General features: G+C 38.5%; 1 protein-coding gene across 6 annotated transcripts in view; it reads left to right on the forward strand.

Annotated features, from left to right (window-relative positions):
- The first annotated feature begins 4,928 nt into the window (after window positions 1–4,928).
- ARHGEF12 (Rho guanine nucleotide exchange factor 12) overlaps window positions 4,929–20,090 on the forward strand; it is a 194,829-nt gene continuing 179,667 nt past the window's right edge. For all 6 annotated transcript variants that reach the window (XM_069070058.1, XM_069070059.1, XM_069070061.1 and 3 more), the window contains exon 1: window positions 4,929–5,189. In XM_069070058.1, coding sequence (XP_068926159.1) covers window positions 5,158–5,189 — 32 coding nt within the window. In that variant the 5' untranslated portion in view covers window positions 4,929–5,157. The remainder of the gene's footprint in view (window positions 5,190–20,090) is intronic.

The following is a 20,090-nucleotide window of genomic DNA, read 5'->3' on the forward strand; positions in this document are numbered from 1 at the left end:
GAACATAATCTGTTTTAGGAATATTAGTTTGACAGCTATGTGGAAGATGCCTTGGAGAAGGGAAGAGAATAGAAACTATAAGCCCAATTAGGGGGTTAGTGCAGTAATCTATGTGACATGTGATGAAATCCTCACCTATAAAGATCTCCCATGTATATAAATTCCCATGAAAACCGAACTACAAAAAAAAATAGTAAAAAGGAAGTACTTTTTTTTTGGTTTTCTGAATGATTTAAGCCTGGAGACCCTCCCTTTTAGACTGAGGCTGAGCAAGGTTAGGTCAGGGGTTAAGCAAGCAAGGTTAAGGTGGACAGTTGATTCCTTTAGGCAGAGATCACTTAACTTTGCACGTGTTCCTCAGCCACAGTCTGTACCCCAAGCCCTTAGCCAACTGAGTCGAATATTTGCACTGTTGGTCACAAGGGGGGCCAGCTGAGAATGTGTTAGAGAGCTCAGTGCAAAAGCACCACTACCACTGAAAGAACAGCCTAAACACATGTCCTATTAATGTTAGGTCATTAGTGTCATTTTCCAGTGTGGAAATCAGAATATTTCTTTTGGGTCTGGGATATGTGAGGGATACAACTTTATTTGGTTCTAAAATCACCCTTTTAGTCAAATTTTATTTTTACCTTTTAATTTATTTTTAAAAAATCAAATTTTAGGCAATGTAGTGCAAGATAAAGAGTGCTAGATAGGAAGTTAGAGGATCTGGGTTTGAATCCTGGCACTGCCTCTCACTACCTCGGGCAATTCCTTGATTTGGTTGGACTAAATAATCTTTATTTTTTCTTCCATTTGTAAATTCATGATCTTAAATGGAGCTATCTCTTTACCTTTTAAACTTTTCAGGGGAGATGAGATAGCTGTTTTCAAGTATTTGAAAGGAAGAAAGTGGAAGACATTAGTCTCATTCTGTTTGGCCCAAGAGGAAAGAACCAGTAACAATGGGTGGAAATTGCAAAGAGTCAAATTTAGGTTTGATGTAAGAAAAAAAAAACTCAAAACAACAAACAACTTCCTAACAATCATAACTGTCCAAAAGTGGAATGGGCTATCTCAGGAAGTAGGGGGGTTTCCTTTCATTAGAGATCTTCAAGCAAGGGCTGTGTTATCTCTTGTGGAGGTTATTATAGTGGGGATTCTTTTTTACATGACTCCGGAGGTCCCTTCCAATTGAATTCTGTGATTCCATAAACTATAGGTAACTCAGAAAAAAGACTTTACTATTCTATAGAGACCAAGGGGAGGAGAGGTTGACTTTGTAGTACTTCAGTGAATAATTCCCATCTTAAATAATTTCATCACCATTTCCCACTACCAAATTCCTGAGGAAGAAAGCAACTGGAAAGCACTGACCTGGAAGTCAGGAGAGCTGACTTTTAGTCTTTTTTTTTGCCACTAATTCTTTGTGTGACTTTTGACAAGTCACTTCATCGTCCACATCTCTTTGTTTTCCTACTTGTGAAATGAGAGGGCTAGGCTATCTCTAAGGATCCTTCCAGTTCTAACAGTAAGATTTTTATTCTTTGTTCATAGCTGGACGTCTAAGTTTAGAATTATGTTCAAAACAGTTTTCCCAGGAATATTGTGTAGAAAAAGGGCCTTTAGGATCCCAAAGGGAAGAGGGGAACACTTTACAATGCACCATTTGATGAATCACTGGAATGAATATATATCTAACAAAAGTATTATGTCAAAGGAAGACAGTTAGTCCATCATTGTGAAAGTCTGCATGATTATACAGAATACATTTGTTGAGTTTGTGGGTCAGATTTGGATCTTGGCCAAGGCTTACTGAAATAGCTGGATCATTGCAATTTTGACAGGATAGTTCTTAGGATGGGTGTGTCATACTAGGATACTCCAGCAGGTGGCAATATATCCTGCTGACATCATTAGGACTGAAGTGACCTGTATCACTAATTCTGTTTCTTTCCAAAAATAAACATTACAAAATTAGCTGGCTCTTCACTGATCTCAGAAATCAAGCAGCTAGAGTCATCTTTGGACTCTGTTTTCATTTTTTCCCCCTGTGCTACGTAAGCCTTAGCTCAAGCACAAAGAGCATTCAGGGATATGATCCTTCTTGCAGAATGACATTCACAGAAAGCAATGTTGAAATGAAATCATTTTAACTAAAATATTAAATTCTGATAAATTGCAATTTTCACCAAACAGCTGACATCATTAAACCATCAATACTCTGAAAATTAAACAATGAACAAAGTTAATCAGAGTAGGTTAAGCATGTCAAATCTGGCAGTAATTTATTAAGTTCTTAAGCTATGTGTAGAATCTTGTGTTGAGGGAAATAAAACTGTCCCTGTTCTCATTAAATTTACAATCTAGAAGGGAATATGACATATACACATAAACTATAATAAAAATACATGTTAAGTGGTTCAGTGAAAAGTGGGCTTCAAATCCCAGCTCTGACACTTAATACCTGCATCACCTTGGGAAAGTCATCTTTCTTGTCCTCTTTTTCCTCATCTCCAAAATGAGGGGATTGGACTAGATGATCTCTAAAATTCCTTCCAGTCCTAAATCTATGATCCTCTGATAATGTGTATAGGGAAATATCAACAAAATACTCTATCAAGGAAGTGGGGGATGTCCAGAGGGTGGGTGGGTGGAAAGAGAGGGGTGGCATATGGGCATCTGTATGGGTAGGAATTCAAGGGTAAGGAGGGATTTCTAGCAAAAGGAACTGCCAATGCATTTGATATCTGGGCACGAAGACTTGTAGAACACGGATATATTGGGCTCAGATTCCTATAATGTTGACCTTTACATCATTTATAAGTAGATAACAGTGACATATGTGGAAAAACCTCTAGAGAAAAAATTTTCTATAGATTCTCTTTGATCAAAATACCAGAAAATGCCTTTTCTTTTCCTTCCACAAACAGCTATGAAGGCCTGCAGAGAAAACAGCATAGCATGCTCTCTTCAGTGACTGCAAATAACACACCCTATTTTTCAAGGCAGAAACAGGCTAAAGGTAACATACCAAGAAATTACAAAATATACAGCTGGAAGGGACCTGAGAGATCAGAAAACAGAGATGGAGAATGAAGTGACTTGCCCAAAGCTACAAAGCTATTACATTTCCTAGCCAGGATTCTCAAACCCTTTGCTTTTTTCTTCTTTACTAAGAAAGCCCTCCAACGATCCCCATTACCACTAATCCTTAGACATGAGGATCAAGCACACTGTCCTGCAAAGGGAAGAAGAAACATCCCAATTGGGGTGTTTCATGTCTGTTCTGAAGCCCACCAGGAGGTTTCCCTTAGAAGGGTTCCTCGGTGCCAGGTGGAGCCCGGGCATTGACAGCTGAGCCTTGCAAGGGAGGTTTCTTTCTTCCTTCTTCCTTCCTTTCCCTTTCTTTTGTATTAACAACTGAGCCTTGCCTGGTAAGTCTTTTTCTCCCTCCCTCTCCATCTCTATTTCGTTGCTTGGACAGCTGAGTCTAGCGAACTAGCTCTCACTCACTCACTCACTCACTCACTCACTCACTCACTCACTCACACTTACACACACACACACTCAGTAGGATATGAGGACGTAACTACATAACTAGGCACCACGGCTCTTCAGAAAATGTGTGAAAATGAGAGGCAAAGGAGAAACACTGTTCACCTGAAGGATCATAAAGTTGGGTGAACTTGGGTCAAATCTGGTGTACACCACCAACCTACTCTAACCCCCATTTTACAGATGAGGCTAATAGAAACACTAGGGACCTTATTGGTCCCAGTGCCACGGCTGAGATTTAATACTCTAATTCCAAGTTACAGCACGACATAAAGTCAGGAAAAAAGGATTACTGAAGTACGTCCTCCGGCGGTCGCGTAGTACTGCGAGGCGCAGCCTCGTTACAATGGGCAGAGAGCCGGTGCCTGGTCGCCTCTCCGCAGGACTACTTTTCTTTTTCCTTTCCACAACTCTGCCTGGGGGGGAAGCTCCCGGATCCGGGACGAGAGCGCGGAGGAGGCGGCATGGCAGCTGCGCCCTTGCATGTGAGCGCCGCGCGGAGGAATCCTGAGTGAGGCGGTTTTCAGAAGTAAGAGAGGAGGCCGGAAAAAAAAGCAAAAGAGAGAGAAAAGTAGGGCGGGGGAGGAGAGCGAGTGTGGGAGAACGAGCTTAGGACTGGAAAGGACAGAACCGGAACCGGAACCTGTGCGCGCGGCTGGAATCGTCGCGACTCTCCACCCCACCCCCCCCTCGCGCGCCGCCTTACCTTGGGCGTCCGACGCATTCCCCGCTCCCCTCCCCCTCCGTCCCAAGCGCGCTCCCGAGGAAACCCCGCGGGACCCGGCGAACCGGCCCTGAGGGGAGTCCCTAACGCCGCCGCCGCTGCCGCTCCCCGCAGGCCGAGCCGGGTCAGGCCCCTCTCCGGGGAGGAGCCGCGGCGGAGTGCGGAAGAAGCCCGAGCCAGTTCCCAGGGGATGGGGAGCCGCGGCCCACGGCGCTGAGAGATCTCGGCCCCCACCTCCTTCTCCTCCCCCTTCGGACTGACTCAGCGAGTGCCCGCGCCCCAGCCCCTGCCCCAGCCGCCGCCGGGACAGCCCTCCCCCCGGGCGGACGGGACGGGACGGGAGGGGACCCCGCCCCGGGGGACATGGAGGAGCCGAACCCTGCGGAGCTGAGCGAGCCCGGCGCGGGACGGCCCCACGAGAAGAGGCTGCGGCAGCAGCGACGGCGGCAGCAGCAGCAGCAGCGGCGACGACTCGCCCGCAGCCCCAGATAGAGCCGAGAGGGCCCCAGCCCGGCCGCGGCCCCCGAGCCCCGAGAGGAAGAGGAGGAGGAGGAGGAGCAGGAACGGGGCGCCCAGCCGCTGCCCGAAGACAGGGAGCCGACCGCCCCCACCCCTTGCCCGCCCCCGCGGAGGCTCGAGGCTTCTCCCTCTGCCGGTCCTGAGGATTCCCCGGCGGGCCTGGAGCTGGTCCCCCGCACCCCTGAGACTTTCCCACCGAGAAACCTCTGCCGTCCCTCTCCCTCCCCCCAGTGGATGCCCTATGACTGGCCGGCGTTTGGAGTTGGACTTGTGCGTCCCCGTCGGAGCAGCGCTTGCTGGGGGTGGGGTGGGGACTGGGATGTTGTTGTAAAATGCAAGTTGGATAGAAAGACGACCTCTCGCCAAGGGCCCCAATGAGTGGCACACAGTCTACTATCACGGACAGGTTAGTATGAAACTCCTTTTATTGGTCAGTCTCTGGTAGTGAGCGACTGCCATGAGCTCCATCCCCACCGGGGCTGATTGGGTTCGGATCTTTAGAAACGTTCCTGAGCTGCAGCCGCCGCGTCACCCGCCGGATTTCATTTGGGAAATGTGACATGTGATGAGCACCTTCAGTTTTCAAAGTGAAGCCAAACTCATCTCCTGATTCTCAGGGAGACGCGTAGGTAAAATTTAGGTTTGGGTTGTTTTGGCAATACTGAGATTCTTCACAAGCCCCCGTCCCCGCCCGAGAGAGGTCACTTTGGGTGAAGGTCAGTGCCTCGCATCTGCTGGATATCGGGGCAATAGCAATCACCCAGCTTTTGTGGGCAGTTTTGTATTTGATTATCCCTAAGTGAGAGCTACCTTGTGGCCAGTGTGGTCTTGATCTCCTTTAAAGGGAAATGGAGACTGGTGAACTTTTTGTTGTTATTCAGTCGTTTCAGACTCTTCCCGATTCCATTTGGGATTTTTATTGACGAAGATTCTGGAGTGGTTTGCCATTTCCTTCTCTAGCTCATTTTACAGATGAGGAACTGAGCCAAACAGGGTTAAGTGACTTGCCCAGGGTCACACAGCTAGGCAGTGTCTGAGGCCACATTTGAACTTAGGAAAACAAGACTTCCTCATTTCAGGACCTGCACTTGTCCGGATCTGGGTCTTTTTAAAAATATTGACTAGACTAACCTTTAATTGTTATACAGTAACACTACAGATGAATGGAACTCTGTATCTTGTTGGAATTGGTGTAAAGCATCTGGTTGGAGATTTTTTAAAAAGCTTTTTGATTGTTATGTTTCCATATAGTTATATCTATATTAGGTATAACATTCCACGTATGTTATAGTTCCATAATTTCTGATTGATACATTTCCCAGGAAAGTGTAGATTAAAAGAATATCATAAGCAGTTAAGGAATTATGTAGTGTTTGAGTGCTAGGTAATATGTGGATTTGTCTTTATTAGCACTTAGATGGATCACTTCTGAGTTAATAAGTCAGCAAATACTTTTAGGTTAGGTACTCCGAACCCTTGAGATTTAAACTTTTAAATGCGATGCATTAACATTAAGCATATTCAGCTTTACAGTGTTTTTACATATATCATTTTCATTATGATTTTGAATTCCTTTCACTCTATTACACAATAATGTTGTATATTTGTGTTCCATATGCCAACTTCGTGTGTGTGTGTGTGTGTGTGTGTCCTGTACCAGAATTATAATTGGAAGGTTTTCTTTTTGCCAGAAAAACTCTTAACGCTACTTAAGAAAGTGGAGGGAGGAACTAAAATTGAAGTTTAATAAAAGAAGCCTCAGATTTAGAAAAGCCTGTTTGTTTTTAAACTTATTTGTTGTAAGGTAGAACAATAGGACTCTGGCCAAAAGTGTTTGAATTACTTTATAAGAGTTACACCCAATTGCTGGGCTCATTTGTTGATTAAAAAAAGGGCTGAATTCCATTATCATACCAAAACAGTTCCTCCAGAGACAGAAGTTGCACTTCCTCTTCCTGTTGATGCTTTCCACAATGTCACATGCACACTCACCTAAAGCATTCCACTGACATTTTAAAACTCTACATATGTTTCTTTTAAAGTGTATCATTTTTTTTTAAATGAAGTTTTATTTTCTATGAAATATTTTTTCCTGTATCCTTTAAACAATCACCATGCTTATCTTGTACTGCCTGAATTTGCTTTTACTCCCCTTTCTTTCAGGGTGTTTTGCTTCTGAGAATTGCTTTCTGGGTAATTGTTTTTCTTGCTCATTCATTTCTTGCCCTTTCTGTTGAGCCATTAGACAGAAAAACCCTATTAGAAACAAATGTGTTAGTTTTTTTTTTCTTCCTGTAGCTATTTAATTCTGTAGAAATGGAGCTTAAGGCCACTAATTCATGTCACACAAGAGTCACCAGTTATCTTTTTAAAGTGTTATTATTGGGGATTGTGTTTGCCTATTTATCATCAGTTTTAGACATATATTTCCTCTGTTATCTAGTTGCAGTACATGATTCTTGTGGGCATTAGACTGTTTCAAGTTAGGGAAGGTGTAACTTTAAAGCTTCTGTGTTTTGGTTGTTGCTAGTAAAGTTTGTTTTGGGAGTGAATTTCTACAGATAGTTCACAGCACTAACTGATTTACAGAGTAATATGACAAAATCTTTATAGAGATACTCTTAAGTTTCAGAGGATAAAATGTAGGCAGTTTAACCAGGCAGTATGGATAATTGTTTCTTAGGTATTTGTGTTATAAGTTCTTTCTTCATATTTTTGTTCACTACTTTGTATCGATTACCAGTGTTATAGTTTCCTTAATTATTAGCCACAATCAAAGTGTGAATAGTTATTCTGTTATAACTATGCACAATTTTGACTTAATCTGACTTGTAGTACCGATTTGAATGTGTTGGGGATAAAATCTGGAAGTACTGGTTTAGTGTTGCTTCCTTGCCAAGGATCCTTAAAGTCGAGAGAGTAGGGAATACTTCCTGACTTCCTCTAGGCACCACCCACTGTGACCTCCTCCTTCCCACTTACTCAACTCCAAACTAGTGCTGATGGTATAGTTGATGTCTGACAGCTAAGTTTGCAGTGATTGGCAAACTGGCAGTACTTAGTGGACCTCATCATGGTCTTTTAATGTTTGAAGTACTGTGTGTGGTATGCTTTTTGTATCGTGTGCAAAATCATCCAGGTCAACTGTGTGTGAGTCCATGTTCTTTCATTGTGGTGCTTCTGACTGCACAGTCTGTCTGTCCCTAGCTAAAATCAGACTGACTGGCTTTGGGCGTTGCTGTTTTGCAGTTTGTGGCAGGCGACACATGGTTGAACAAGATAAGGGTTTTATTCTTCTTAGTTGGGACGTGCTGGGACTAGGATCGAATTCAGCTATGCTCATGCTCTGATTGGCCACTTTGGATGCCCAGAACCTTGTTGTATCCTGTTATTACTTTGTGGTTACATTAACACGTTCATTCTCTCTACTTCCCTTCTTCTCTTTCTTTAAAAACAAACAAAAAAAGAACCTCAAACTAAACTGAAACCTAAAAATGGTGGTCTTCTTTCAATGTAGACCATTTCTTGAAATGGCTATAGCTTTTTCTATGCAGTTAATATATTTGAGAAGTAATATGAGAAAAACACATTTAAAAATGAGAATTCCCTTTTTTGCAGTTTTTATGTATTAGCAAACTTCAGATTGTACATCTTTCATAATCTTCATTTGAAGAGCGGTAGAATCTACATATCATTGCCTTTGAGAGGTTTTTGATGATAGCTTTTGTGATCACTCGGTTCTTAAATATTTTAATTGTTTTAGTCTCTTTAGATAACTTTCTGCCATCTCTGAGAATGTAGAGATCTATGGTAAAAAGGGATATCTTTTGAATGCCAGAGAATAGAAATTTCTTTCAGTAGAATAAGGGAAATAATTATGTCTTGTGTGATTATTAGCAAACTTTTTTTGAAACTATCCACAATTTTTAATTGCACTGGAATTTTTTATATGAATATTGAAATTTTGATATTTAGATTGTTTAGATACTTGATTTAGGAATAACCCTCATAATCAGTAGCAAGTTATTTTCTGCAAAATATAATCAATTTCCTTTTTGTGTATGCTGTTATTTGATATTCTCTATGTCTAGTGATTTTTGATATTTCCCTTCAAGAACATATTCAAATTATAAAGGAGTAAGTTCTTTTCCATTTACAAATCTTTTGCTGTCTCATTGCTAATCCATATTTTTCAATATTTTTATTGCCATACTCACCTCTTTTCACCAAGTATCCGAGTGGATGTTGATTTAATATGGAGGATCTTACTGAGGTCTGCATACAATTTCTCCATCCCTTCATCTTCTGTTAACAGATGGTGGTGTTTTAACTGCTATTATTTTCATAGTGGTCATTTTGTAGATATTTTATCATGAGCACTGCAATATGAGGTAACCAGATATGACCAGTGAACTGATGTTTCTTGTTATCTTTGGGTACAAGATAAAACCACTTCTGGCCAACTCTTTTATTTATCTCTCTGAGGAGAACCTGTGATCCATCCTTCTATTTAGCTACATTTTCCTTCTTGCTGATTTTGTTTATAATGAGAATGTGTAGATAGATAAAATGATACCATATTTAGAATACCAACAAACCAATTTAGAGAAGCAGTTTAAAAATTGTGTGATTCTTAGCATCCTTTGGGCCCTTTTCTACAACTGCAGAATTGGAAAGGGGCCATACAGCACTGAAGGTGGTAAACTTAGTGGAGCAAAAGTGAGGTATCTGAGTTAGTCCCATAGATCAGTGTGTTCACTTGCACTTTAAATGATAAAGTTTTTTTTTCAAGAAAGCTAATGCTGTATAATGCATTAAAAATATAAGATCCAAAAGTGTTTCATCTATGTGCTCTTTTAATTTTTGTCCTTTTATTGAAGGTAGTTGTTAAATGTTTTTCCCAAGGTCACTTAATGAGTCAGTTGAGAAGCCAAGTCCTCAGTTTTAATTGCAGTATGGTCAGCCCAAGTTTGTTTCATAGTTAATTACTTCTGCATTATTCTCTAAGTTAAAAAAAGTTACAAGGTAAAGGTTCTTTGGTGTTGAGTTGACTGACCTCATATTTATAAGGCATTCTGATAACTGTGCTACCTGGAACACTTTAAAGTGCTAAATTTGAGGATGTAATTTAGGTCATGGACTAGCAAACTTTATGGAATTTTTTTTTTTTAGCACATCTCAGAAACTAACATTGTACTTCAGTGTTGTTAGGAGGAGTTCTTTTTATACCTGTAGAACCGGCAAAGACCTTTTCTTTTCTGATTTTTTTTTTCTAGCTAGATCATTAGCTGTATAAATTACTATTATGTTTCTTTTATGACGTGGTCTTACTGCTGTCCTACATCAGGGTTCCTAGAAAGACCAAGATTTTGAACCTTATCACTTTTAAGATGGTTCCATCAAGAGATCTTGAATCAGCTTCTGTTAATGTGTTGAACACTGTGCTAAGTACTCAGAATACAAAGATAAATGTGGTGCCTGCCTTCAGGAAGCTTATTAGGAAAGGCAACATGAATATACATACATACATATACACATACATATGTATATATGTATATGTATATAGGTATAGATAGCCACATAATTACATATATGTGTCTATGTATGGTGTGTGTGCGTGCATGTATTTAGGTCCAGATCTATCATTTTATCCAAGCAGGAAGCTTCTTCTATGAGGAACCTTCCACTACAATACATAATGACAGTTTGAAAGAATTGTTTGAGCCTGAGAGGCCAAGTTATTGCCCTTAGTTCCAATAGCCAGTGTGTGGCAGAAGTAGGACTTGAACCTGAGTCATCCTGGCATGGAGGCCTGCTTTCTATCCACTGTGTCTTGATGCCTGTTTAGATATTGAACATACAAAATATATGAAAAATAAGTAAAAGGAAATTTAGGATGGGGAGGAGATGTAAAAAGGTTTTAGAGCTGGACTAGTACTTAGGTGTCATCTGTCCCATTCTGATGTCAAGAGAGTTGAAGCAATTTGCCCAAGGTCACACAGTTTCTAGGAACAGAGCCAGGAACAAGATCCTTAGATTCCAAATCCCATAATATTTTTACTATATCACACTGCTTTTTCAGGGACTCAGGTCTCTCAAGTGGCAGGTTTAGACTCAATCTATATCATCTTTTCAGACTAAAAACTTCAGATTCTTTTCTCTTTTATTCATTCAATAAACATTAAGTGCCTACTGTGTACCAGGACTGTGCTAAGCACAGGGGATACAAAAAGAGGTAAAAAGATAGTCCCATATATAGATACATATATATATATATATGTATATATATATATATACACACACACACACACACACATATATATATCTAAACATAGATAAATGTTTAAGAGGAGTGATAAGGAGCTTCCAATCTAATGGGGAAGGAAACATGCAAACAAATATATGCAAAGCAGGCTATATACAGGGTACATAGGAAATCATTAAAATATGGAAGATATTGGAATTAAGAGTGGTTAGGGAAGGCTTCCTGTAGAAGGTGGAATTTTTAGTTGGGATTTAAGGAAAACCTGGGAGGTCAGTAGTTGGAGTAGAAGGAGAGTGTTCCAATCAGAGAGAGAATGCCTGGAGCCAAGAAATGGGATGTCTTGTTGGTGGAACAGGCAGGGGACCAGTGTCTTACAATATTTGTAAATAGGTACATGCTACTAGATGGTGGCTAGATGGGTCACTGGGTAGAATACTGGGCCTGGAGTCAGGAAGACCTGAGTTCAAATCCAGCTTCAAATATTTACTAGTTGTGTGACCCTGGGCAAGTCACTTAACCTCTGCCTTAATGCACTGGGGAAGAAAATGGTAAACCCCATGGACACTTTGGTTCATGGGGTCATCAGGAGTCAGATACAACTGACCAAGAACAACATGATGCTCTAGGTTAAATGGATCTATAAAAATTAGATGCTAGGTTCATCATTTTAGAGGTGGCTCAAACTAATGGTAGCTGAATTAACTCATTCCCATTGGGTCCAGCCATCTGGTTTGTCTTCGTAGAGTGGCAGAATGAGCTGTAATGGATTTGGTCATGATATATGATTGATATATAATGATTTTATTTCACGGCAAAATTATTTAAGGTATGCCTAGTTTTTTTTTTTCTAACTCCCATACTAAATTGTTACGTCAAGTCAAGAAGCATTTATTAATGGCTATTATCTGTTAGGCTCCTTGAGGGTAGAGACTACATTTTGTTTATCTTTGTGCCTGGTACTTAATATTTTTTGCATTGAAGTATTTTCCACATGTATTTTTTTTTCTGTTTCATATTTGAAGTCTTTAAATGTCACTAGTTCAGCAAAGTGTTTAGAATTCAATTACATATTTTTTTATGTCTAGCATCAAGTGAAGTGATTTACATTTGTTGTGTTGCTTAAAATCAGGCCATGTTTATTTCCTGGATTGTACAGAACCTCAGTATGGTCTGTAACCAATATTATTTTTCAATATTTACCTATATGTGTACATATTATAAGAGATATCCAATTTTAGGATTGGCCACTATTCTGGGAGTAGTATTTATATGGGTACATATACATTGTACAGGTACGTACATACACACATACATATCTATGTTTAGATATACATGTGTATATATATCTGTATCTATATATCTTTTTTTCTCCTTTATCCTCTGTAGTAAGCTAACAAATCTGCTCTAGATCAGAAATGTATAATTCCCAAAAGGATGCTTTTTAGTACCTTGTTAGGTCTAATTTTAAGTATCTCAAGGGGATGAAACTTCCATCACTTCCTGAGGAGACTCAACTACAATCTGATCTTTGAGTCAGGAAGTTTTTCCTGATACTTAGCCCAAACTTTACTTTTAAGTTTGTTCTGTTACTTGCATTAAACTTTCTGCACCAGGCTAAATAGTTCTCTTTCCCTTTTGTGTTTACACATACCTAAGGGATGTAAGTGGTTATCATCCATTTTACTTGTCTTTTGTTTTGCTGTACTTGCTGTGTTTTAATCCCTCCAGATTCTTAGTATGTTATTAATATTACCTAAATTGCCTCCCAGCCTTTGAATACAATATTCTGTGTTTTATCTTGCTGAATTCTGGAGCAAATTCCCAATTCTGAGTTGTAATAGTTCCGTTAATAGCTAGTATTTATATAATGCTTTAAAGTTTGCAAAGTGCTTTACATAGTTCATAATTCATTTGACCTTCAAAATAACCCTGTGAAGAAGGTATTATTATTATTACCCCCATTTTACAGATGAAGAAACTGAGACTAAGAGAGCTTAAATGATTTGCCCAGGGTCACACAAAGTAGCAAGTAAGTGACTGAGTTTGGATTTGAACTCAGGTCTTCCTGACTCTTACCTTTTTACTTAGTTACACCAGTTATTTGTCTTTTTTAAAAAACTGAAAACTAATTTTAATTTTCTTAAAAATTATAGATGTCAATTTTTAGTTCTGCAAGCTTTATCTTTATCCCATCCCTCTTACTTTAGACAAATGAAGAAAATGAGTCTTAAGAGTAGTTGTGTCTTGCTAGTAAGTGTAGGGGCTCTGAAGACAGGGGTGGGCTGGGGACAGAATTGGAGTGGAGACCTACCAACTACAAGTTCCTGTCTATCCTATTAGGCTCAATTCCAGTACTACTTTATCCCTGCAAACTTCCCTTACATTACTTACCATTTAGACCTCACATTATTTTGTAACTTTTAGGTATAACTTAACTATAATATACACCATCACTGGATATGTGTTTGTGTCTTATTCTAATGCGACACTTTTAAGATTCATGAGGACAGGAGACTATCAAAACTTTATATCCCATGAGTTGGTATATAATAAATGTTTGACCTTCATTTGACAAACAACTCTTTTTCAGTCACTAATTAAAAATGAAGAAACATTATATGAATGTGACTATTTTTTATTACTGATACTTTGTATCATTTTTGGTTGCTAATGAATAGGAACTACTTGCTAAATGGTTGCTACTATAGCTTAATGCTGATAAATAATTACGCATTTATTATTTATTAGCGTTTTAAAATAATAAATCTAAATTGAGATAAACATTTTGTTTCCTGGTTGCAGTATTTGCCTGCCATGAAAATACTGCTACTGTTGGTAAGGGCCTTATATCCTTATGATAAGGGCTGTAAGGCCTTTCCCAGCACATAAGCAAAGACTATCTCTTGAATAGACATAGTGATTGTAGGATTACTTAAATCATAGCAACATGTTGCTCCTGTGTATTTTATCAGTGAGATTTGGTCTCTTTTGTAACTTCTCAGACTTTGGAGCCTTCAGATCAAAAAATGTTGTTTTTGTACAACTGTATTGAATATTTGATCCTTAAAATAGGTTTGTTAGAGTTTTTAACTTTAGGAGAGCCCATGAAACTGAATAGCTTTAGAGCCATACTTAGTTTGCCTGATCCTATAGTAGTAATGTTTCAGGGCACAGAAACTAGTCATCAAACTTGTTTTTATCTTTTCCTAAGCTGTTCAAGTATCTGTCACTGACTTTTGGTAAAAGAGAGAAAATGTACCAAGTTTACCTCATTGTATCAGCATGTACCACTTCAGCTGACCAAGTTCAGATTCATACCAAAACAGGATCTTTTACCAATTTGAATGCTGAGTCCTGGTTTCTGAGGTCATAGTCACATGACAACCTGGGTGATTTCCCAGTGTTGAGAGACTGGAGAATCTACTGGCCAGTGAAAAATTAGTTTTCCTGTCTTGAGACTGTGAGTAACATGTCTAAGAGGGAATTGGAAGGATTTAAAAGAAACTAGGATTTGTTAATGCTAGAGACTAGTTAGCTTCCCAATTTCAGCTTATTTTTCTTTTGAAGGCTTAAGACTTATTGTAGTCATTTAAGGACATAGTTTTAAGACAAAAATGCTAATGATTCTTCTCTGAATCTTGATGTTTTGGGAGTCATTGTGGTGATCACATTTGAAACTTGCTTCTAGGTCAGGGCTTTTTAGGTCTTCCTTTAGATTGAGCAGTTGCAGAATTATATTTTGGAAAAATCAAAAATTTTTATCGGAATTAAAAGAATTCAATTCAACAAGCCTTTATTAATCACCTACTATGTACAAGGCACCATTCTAATAATAGGAATACAAAAATAAAACATAAACTATTCCTTGCCTTCAGGTAGCTAGCATTCTTCTGGGGGACACCACATGTACAGAGATAAGTGAATACAAAGTAATTTGAGGAAGAGGTGAGTACTATAACAACTAGGGGAGAATCAGGAAAGTCTCCCTTAGGAAGTAAAGTGGTTCCTGAGTTAGGCCTTGGAAAGCTGAAGAATGTGGAGGTGATGTAGAGAGTATATTCTAAGCATTGGAGGCAACCTGTGCAAAGAAAGGCATGAAACTTGGAGATGAAATGCTGAGTTGGGGGATCACTAAAGTAGACTAGTTAGATTAAAATGCAGAATTTTTTAAGGAAAGTAATGTGAACTAAATCTGAAAAAAAAAGTTGACTTTAAATGCCAAGCTGAGAAGTTTATATTTTTATCTTAAGAGTCTAATAAGGGATTCTGTGAAGATTCTTGAGTAGGGAGTTAGATGATCCAACCTGGGTATTCTGCAGAATGGATTGGAAAGGGAAAGAATGCAGAAGCAGATAGTCATTTAGGGGGCTGTTGATAGATTTCTCGTGAGAGATCATGAGTAGGGAATGGTGAGAAATGAAGAGATACAAGTGATGGTTCACAGGCAGATTTGTTATTGACAGCTGAATGTAATTGAGGGGTAGTGTAGAGTGAAGAGGATGACTCTGGGATGGTGAACCAGGGTGACTGAAAGCATAGTGATTCAATGAAGCTAGGGATAACACGCAGGTGCTATATATTCTGTGATATCTGAGAGGAGCATAGGGACTTCCACATCCCAAAATAACGCCTAGAAGACCCTGTGAGGTGCTTTTTACAGGTCGTCCCATAGGCTTGAAGTTGGTGATCAGACTGAGTTAGAGACACACGGTGATACAACTGTGATTTGTGCTGTATGGTGTCTGTGGTTTACTTGGAGGAAGTGGTTCTTGTGGGTGAAGGTCTGATCTTTTCAGAGATTGTTGGTGGCATACGCATGTCAGCTCATTTCCTGTTTTATTGGCTCTTTGGGCAAGACCTACTCAAGGGAAATGTTGCTGAAGGAACCTTTAGATCCTCTGTAGTGAAAAGATAGTCATTTGTTTAATATCTGATACCTTTTGGGTGATACGAAGGTTAAATTGATGTAAGGTGCTTTAAAATCCTTCAAAGAAATTTGCAGACATTTTTATATGTGATGGTAACATGCATATGCTATTACTGAGATACTGCTCATTTCTTTTTCTTTCTTTTTTTTTAAATTTTTTTGGTCTTTATTAGTTTGTTTTCTTTTAGTTTACAAGATTCAATTCCACAATTCCTTGAGTTTCAAATTTTCTCCCCCTCCCCTCGCCCCCACCCCATGGTGGCATACAATCAAGTATAGGATCTGCAAATAGTTTCACATTAGACATTAGTCAGGTTCTTTCTTTCTTTTTTATTTTTTTGCTTTTTTTTTTTGGAGGGGGGAAGGTAGGGCAATTGGGGTTAAGTGACTTGCCCAAAGTCACACAGCCGGTAAGTGTTAAGTGTCTGAGGTCAGATCTGAACTCAGGTCCTCCTGACTCCAGGGCCGATGCTCTATTCACTGCACCATCTAGCCACCCTGATACTGCTCATTTCTAAGAAGAATTTTCATGCAGTTGTATATTACTTAATTGTCCTCTTACTATAAACATGGATCTGGTCATTTCATCTGTAAGAATAGTTCTCTCCTGGCCAAAATCCTCCCCACCCACCACCATTTACCTGATCCTTCTTTTAATTTCTGTACTACTTTTTAAGATTTCATTCTGGATGGGCTCATTTTATGAAATAGGGGCCTTGTCTGTAGTAGAGTAGACACCAGTTGAGACTTGTTCACTGGTTTTAACTGCCTAGAGCAAGGTTCTCTGCTTGTTTAACTGGAGTTCTACAAAAGTCATATTGAGAATGCTTTCTTTTGTGTTTACTAACAGTTTTCTTTTCAGAGCAAGTATTTTGCTGGTTGCTGATCTTACCTAATTGTAGGAATCTGAAAAATGAAGCCAATTTTTAAGTAAGCTTTTTTTCTTACCTATCTCCATTACTGTTGGCCATGTATGGCTTTTTTTCAGCCTTTTTGATTCTTTCATTTTGAGGGGCAGTGGTGGAGGTGGGAGAGAGCTTAAGTTGATCCTATAATTGTCAGACTTTTGGATGTACTTTATCTATGAAGGAGAGATAACTATTGGTTACCACTTTCTAGTAACTTGAGATTATATTTCCTTTGACTGAAAGGTGTCAGGTAGGAGAAGGAAGTTAATGTAGTGTATCCTAGGACTTGATAGATAGAAACATGTTTTGATTTCATTTTGTTTTTCAGGGGGGAAAACTTTTTGTTCCTCTCAGAATGGCATCCTCCCTTTCCTCTAACATACAAATACACTTTTAGGGGAAGAAGTGAAGCAGAAGCAGGTAATTAACTGTGGAAAAAATAACATTGCCACAGATTTAATTTTCCAGTGGTTTCCACTTCTCACTGTGCCTCTGATGGAACTGAAGCCAATTGAAAGAATTCCTAACTCTTCTTCTTAATGGCTCCATTAGTGCTGGGAGTTCTCTGTCAACGATATTTATTTACTTTCAATAAGAAAGTTAGAATGACTTTTTAAAATCTCACATTCACCTGTGCTGTTTGCTTTGTAGAGAAGTGATTCTGGAAGAAATTCAGAGATTTTTAATATGTTATAAACCATTGTGATAAAGAGCTTTTAACATTTTGATTAACAAATCTAATTTTCAGCATCTTAAGATAGTTGAGTTTAAGAACATTAAAAATTCCAATTCATTCCAAGACTTACTAATTGTTAGTAGATTGTATGTGCATTACTACATAATTTAGTCCCACTAGTGTCCTTTTATAGTAACAGTTTTAATACATGCCTAACCATAATTTTGCTATATCACCACCATAAGGGTGAGATGCAGACTGTCTCTGTTCTCTGGTGCAGAAGAGAAGATTTTGAACCTTTAATACTCAAAACCAATTAGAAAGTAAGAGCTGGGAAGGCCCTGGGTGAACCTTCACAAAGGATGCATACTGCCAATACCAGGTTACCTGTGACCAAAAAAGTTGTAGAAAGAGACATATGACGTATGACATTCATATCAAGCCCCAACTGCATGGTTTAGTGGGTAGAGTGTTGGACTTAGAGTTAAGGTTCCCAGTACCCGACTCTGAAGTTTAATAGCTGTGTGACCCTGGCAAGGTATTTAGCCTCTCTAAACTACTTTTCCCTTATCTATTGAAAAAAAAAAGGTTGCATAAGGTAGCTTCTGGGGTACCTTATTTCCTTAAATTAGTGATTCTCTGTTCTATATACACACTCTTGTGGTTGCTTCTAACATGGAGGAAAATCTATGTAGAGTAGCTCCTCTCTCCTAGGTGAAAAAACCCTGGATTTCTGTGGCTGGGGACTATTATTATTATAAAGTGCATGAAAAACAGAATTGGCCCAATTTAAGATTTTATAATCTGAATTTTAGCTGTCTAGGTGACTCTCCCATTCTTCTCTGGAACCAATTAATCATCTTTTATGAGATCTGTCTGTAATTTTTTTAGGTGATTAGAGCCAGATCTAGTCAGCTTAGACCTAGGATAGAGACTTCTATAGAGCTGCCACCATTTCTCAAGGACAATTAGGATCATCATCTAAAACATTTATCAAATACTTATTTGGTATGTGAGGCCCTGTATATCAAACAGATTAAACAATGTCCTTGTCCTTTATTTATAATTTGACATATGATAGTGAAATAGACTGAGGACGTAGAGCCAATTAAAGTATAAATTAGTACTTATGATATACTGTAAGTGTTTTATTTTAAATCCTATGAATGGAATGATTTTTGCTAGATGATATAGGACAGGAGAAGATTGTCACTAAATTTGTCTTTTTAACTCATCTTTTTAAAATTAGATTTAGAGATATTTATATTAAATCTACTTTTACTGACATCTAAGTGACTTCAGTTTTCCTACTTTGTTTTGTTCAATTATATTATTCTATTTCAGAGTCTGAACAGGAAATATAGTGGAAAATGTAATAGAGTTTACTTATAAATAAAATCAACAGTTTTTCCCCTTTTAAGTGAATTTGTTATGACTTTGTTTGATGGTACTACACAGTTTCATGAGCGCCTTTCCCTAGTTTTCTTTATAGAAATTTTGAATTCTCAAATTACCATTTATTCACTTTTTTCCTGTTTTATCAGAAGGAAAAAATCTTAATTTTCTGAGGTTTTCAGATTATGACTGTTTTTCATCAGGATAATAGTTTACTATATTTGTGCAGTAGAAACATTGTGGCATTTAGATACTGCTTCTATCTAGGATTGGGAGGTTTGTGGTTTCTAGTGATTGTACAAGTTTAGGAGATTTACATAACTAGGATTCTCTACACAATGTCTGAAGGTAAATTGGGTGTGTAGTCTGCATACAGAGTGTAAATGAGAAGCTTTGCACCATGCAATCACTACTAACTGGGACTTAGTATACAATCATACCTCCAAAAATGGAAATTAAGTTTAAAAAAATGTAGGGATTAAGCTGATTGTAATTATTGGACTGAACGTAGCATTCTAGCTGTTTTTAAAAAAAAGATTATTTTCCTTGCCAAAGTTAAACATTTAAAGTAATTTCTAAAGTGTGGTACAGTATCCATTGGGGAATAACTAAACAAATTATGCAAATGTAAGGGAATATTATTGGACTATAGGAAATAACAAATGGACAGTTTCAGATGAGACTGAAAAAAATCTCTGAAATGGTGCAAAATGAAGTGAGATTAACTAGAACAATTTATACAATGGCAATAACATTATAAAGAAAATTAACTTTGAAAGACTTTGAACTGTAATGCAATGATAAGCTACAATGACAAAGGACTAAGAATGAAGCTTGTTATCTACCTCCTGCCTTAGATGTGATGGACTTAAAATTCAGAATGAAACATACATTTTTGGATATGGCCAGTGTAGGAATTTTTTTTTTGCTTGACTATGCATATTTTATACAAGTGTTTTCTTTTCCCTTTATTTTTAAAATTGTTCTGTTGGGGAGGATAGTGGGAGGGAGAAATAATGAATGCTTATTAAAAAAAGGGTAGAATAAACTTCTTAGCAATGAAAGCACATTTCTTTTTAAAAGAAGAGTAATGCAGAGTAATTGAATGATCCTTAAATGTCCCTATGGGTTTTTTT

This window comes from Petaurus breviceps, unplaced genomic scaffold (genome assembly GCF_028583685.1).
Source record: "Petaurus breviceps papuanus isolate PSGF00001 unplaced genomic scaffold, PetGlider_PUasm1.0 90804, whole genome shotgun sequence".
NCBI classification, from domain to species: Eukaryota; Metazoa; Chordata; class Mammalia; order Diprotodontia; family Petauridae; genus Petaurus; species Petaurus breviceps.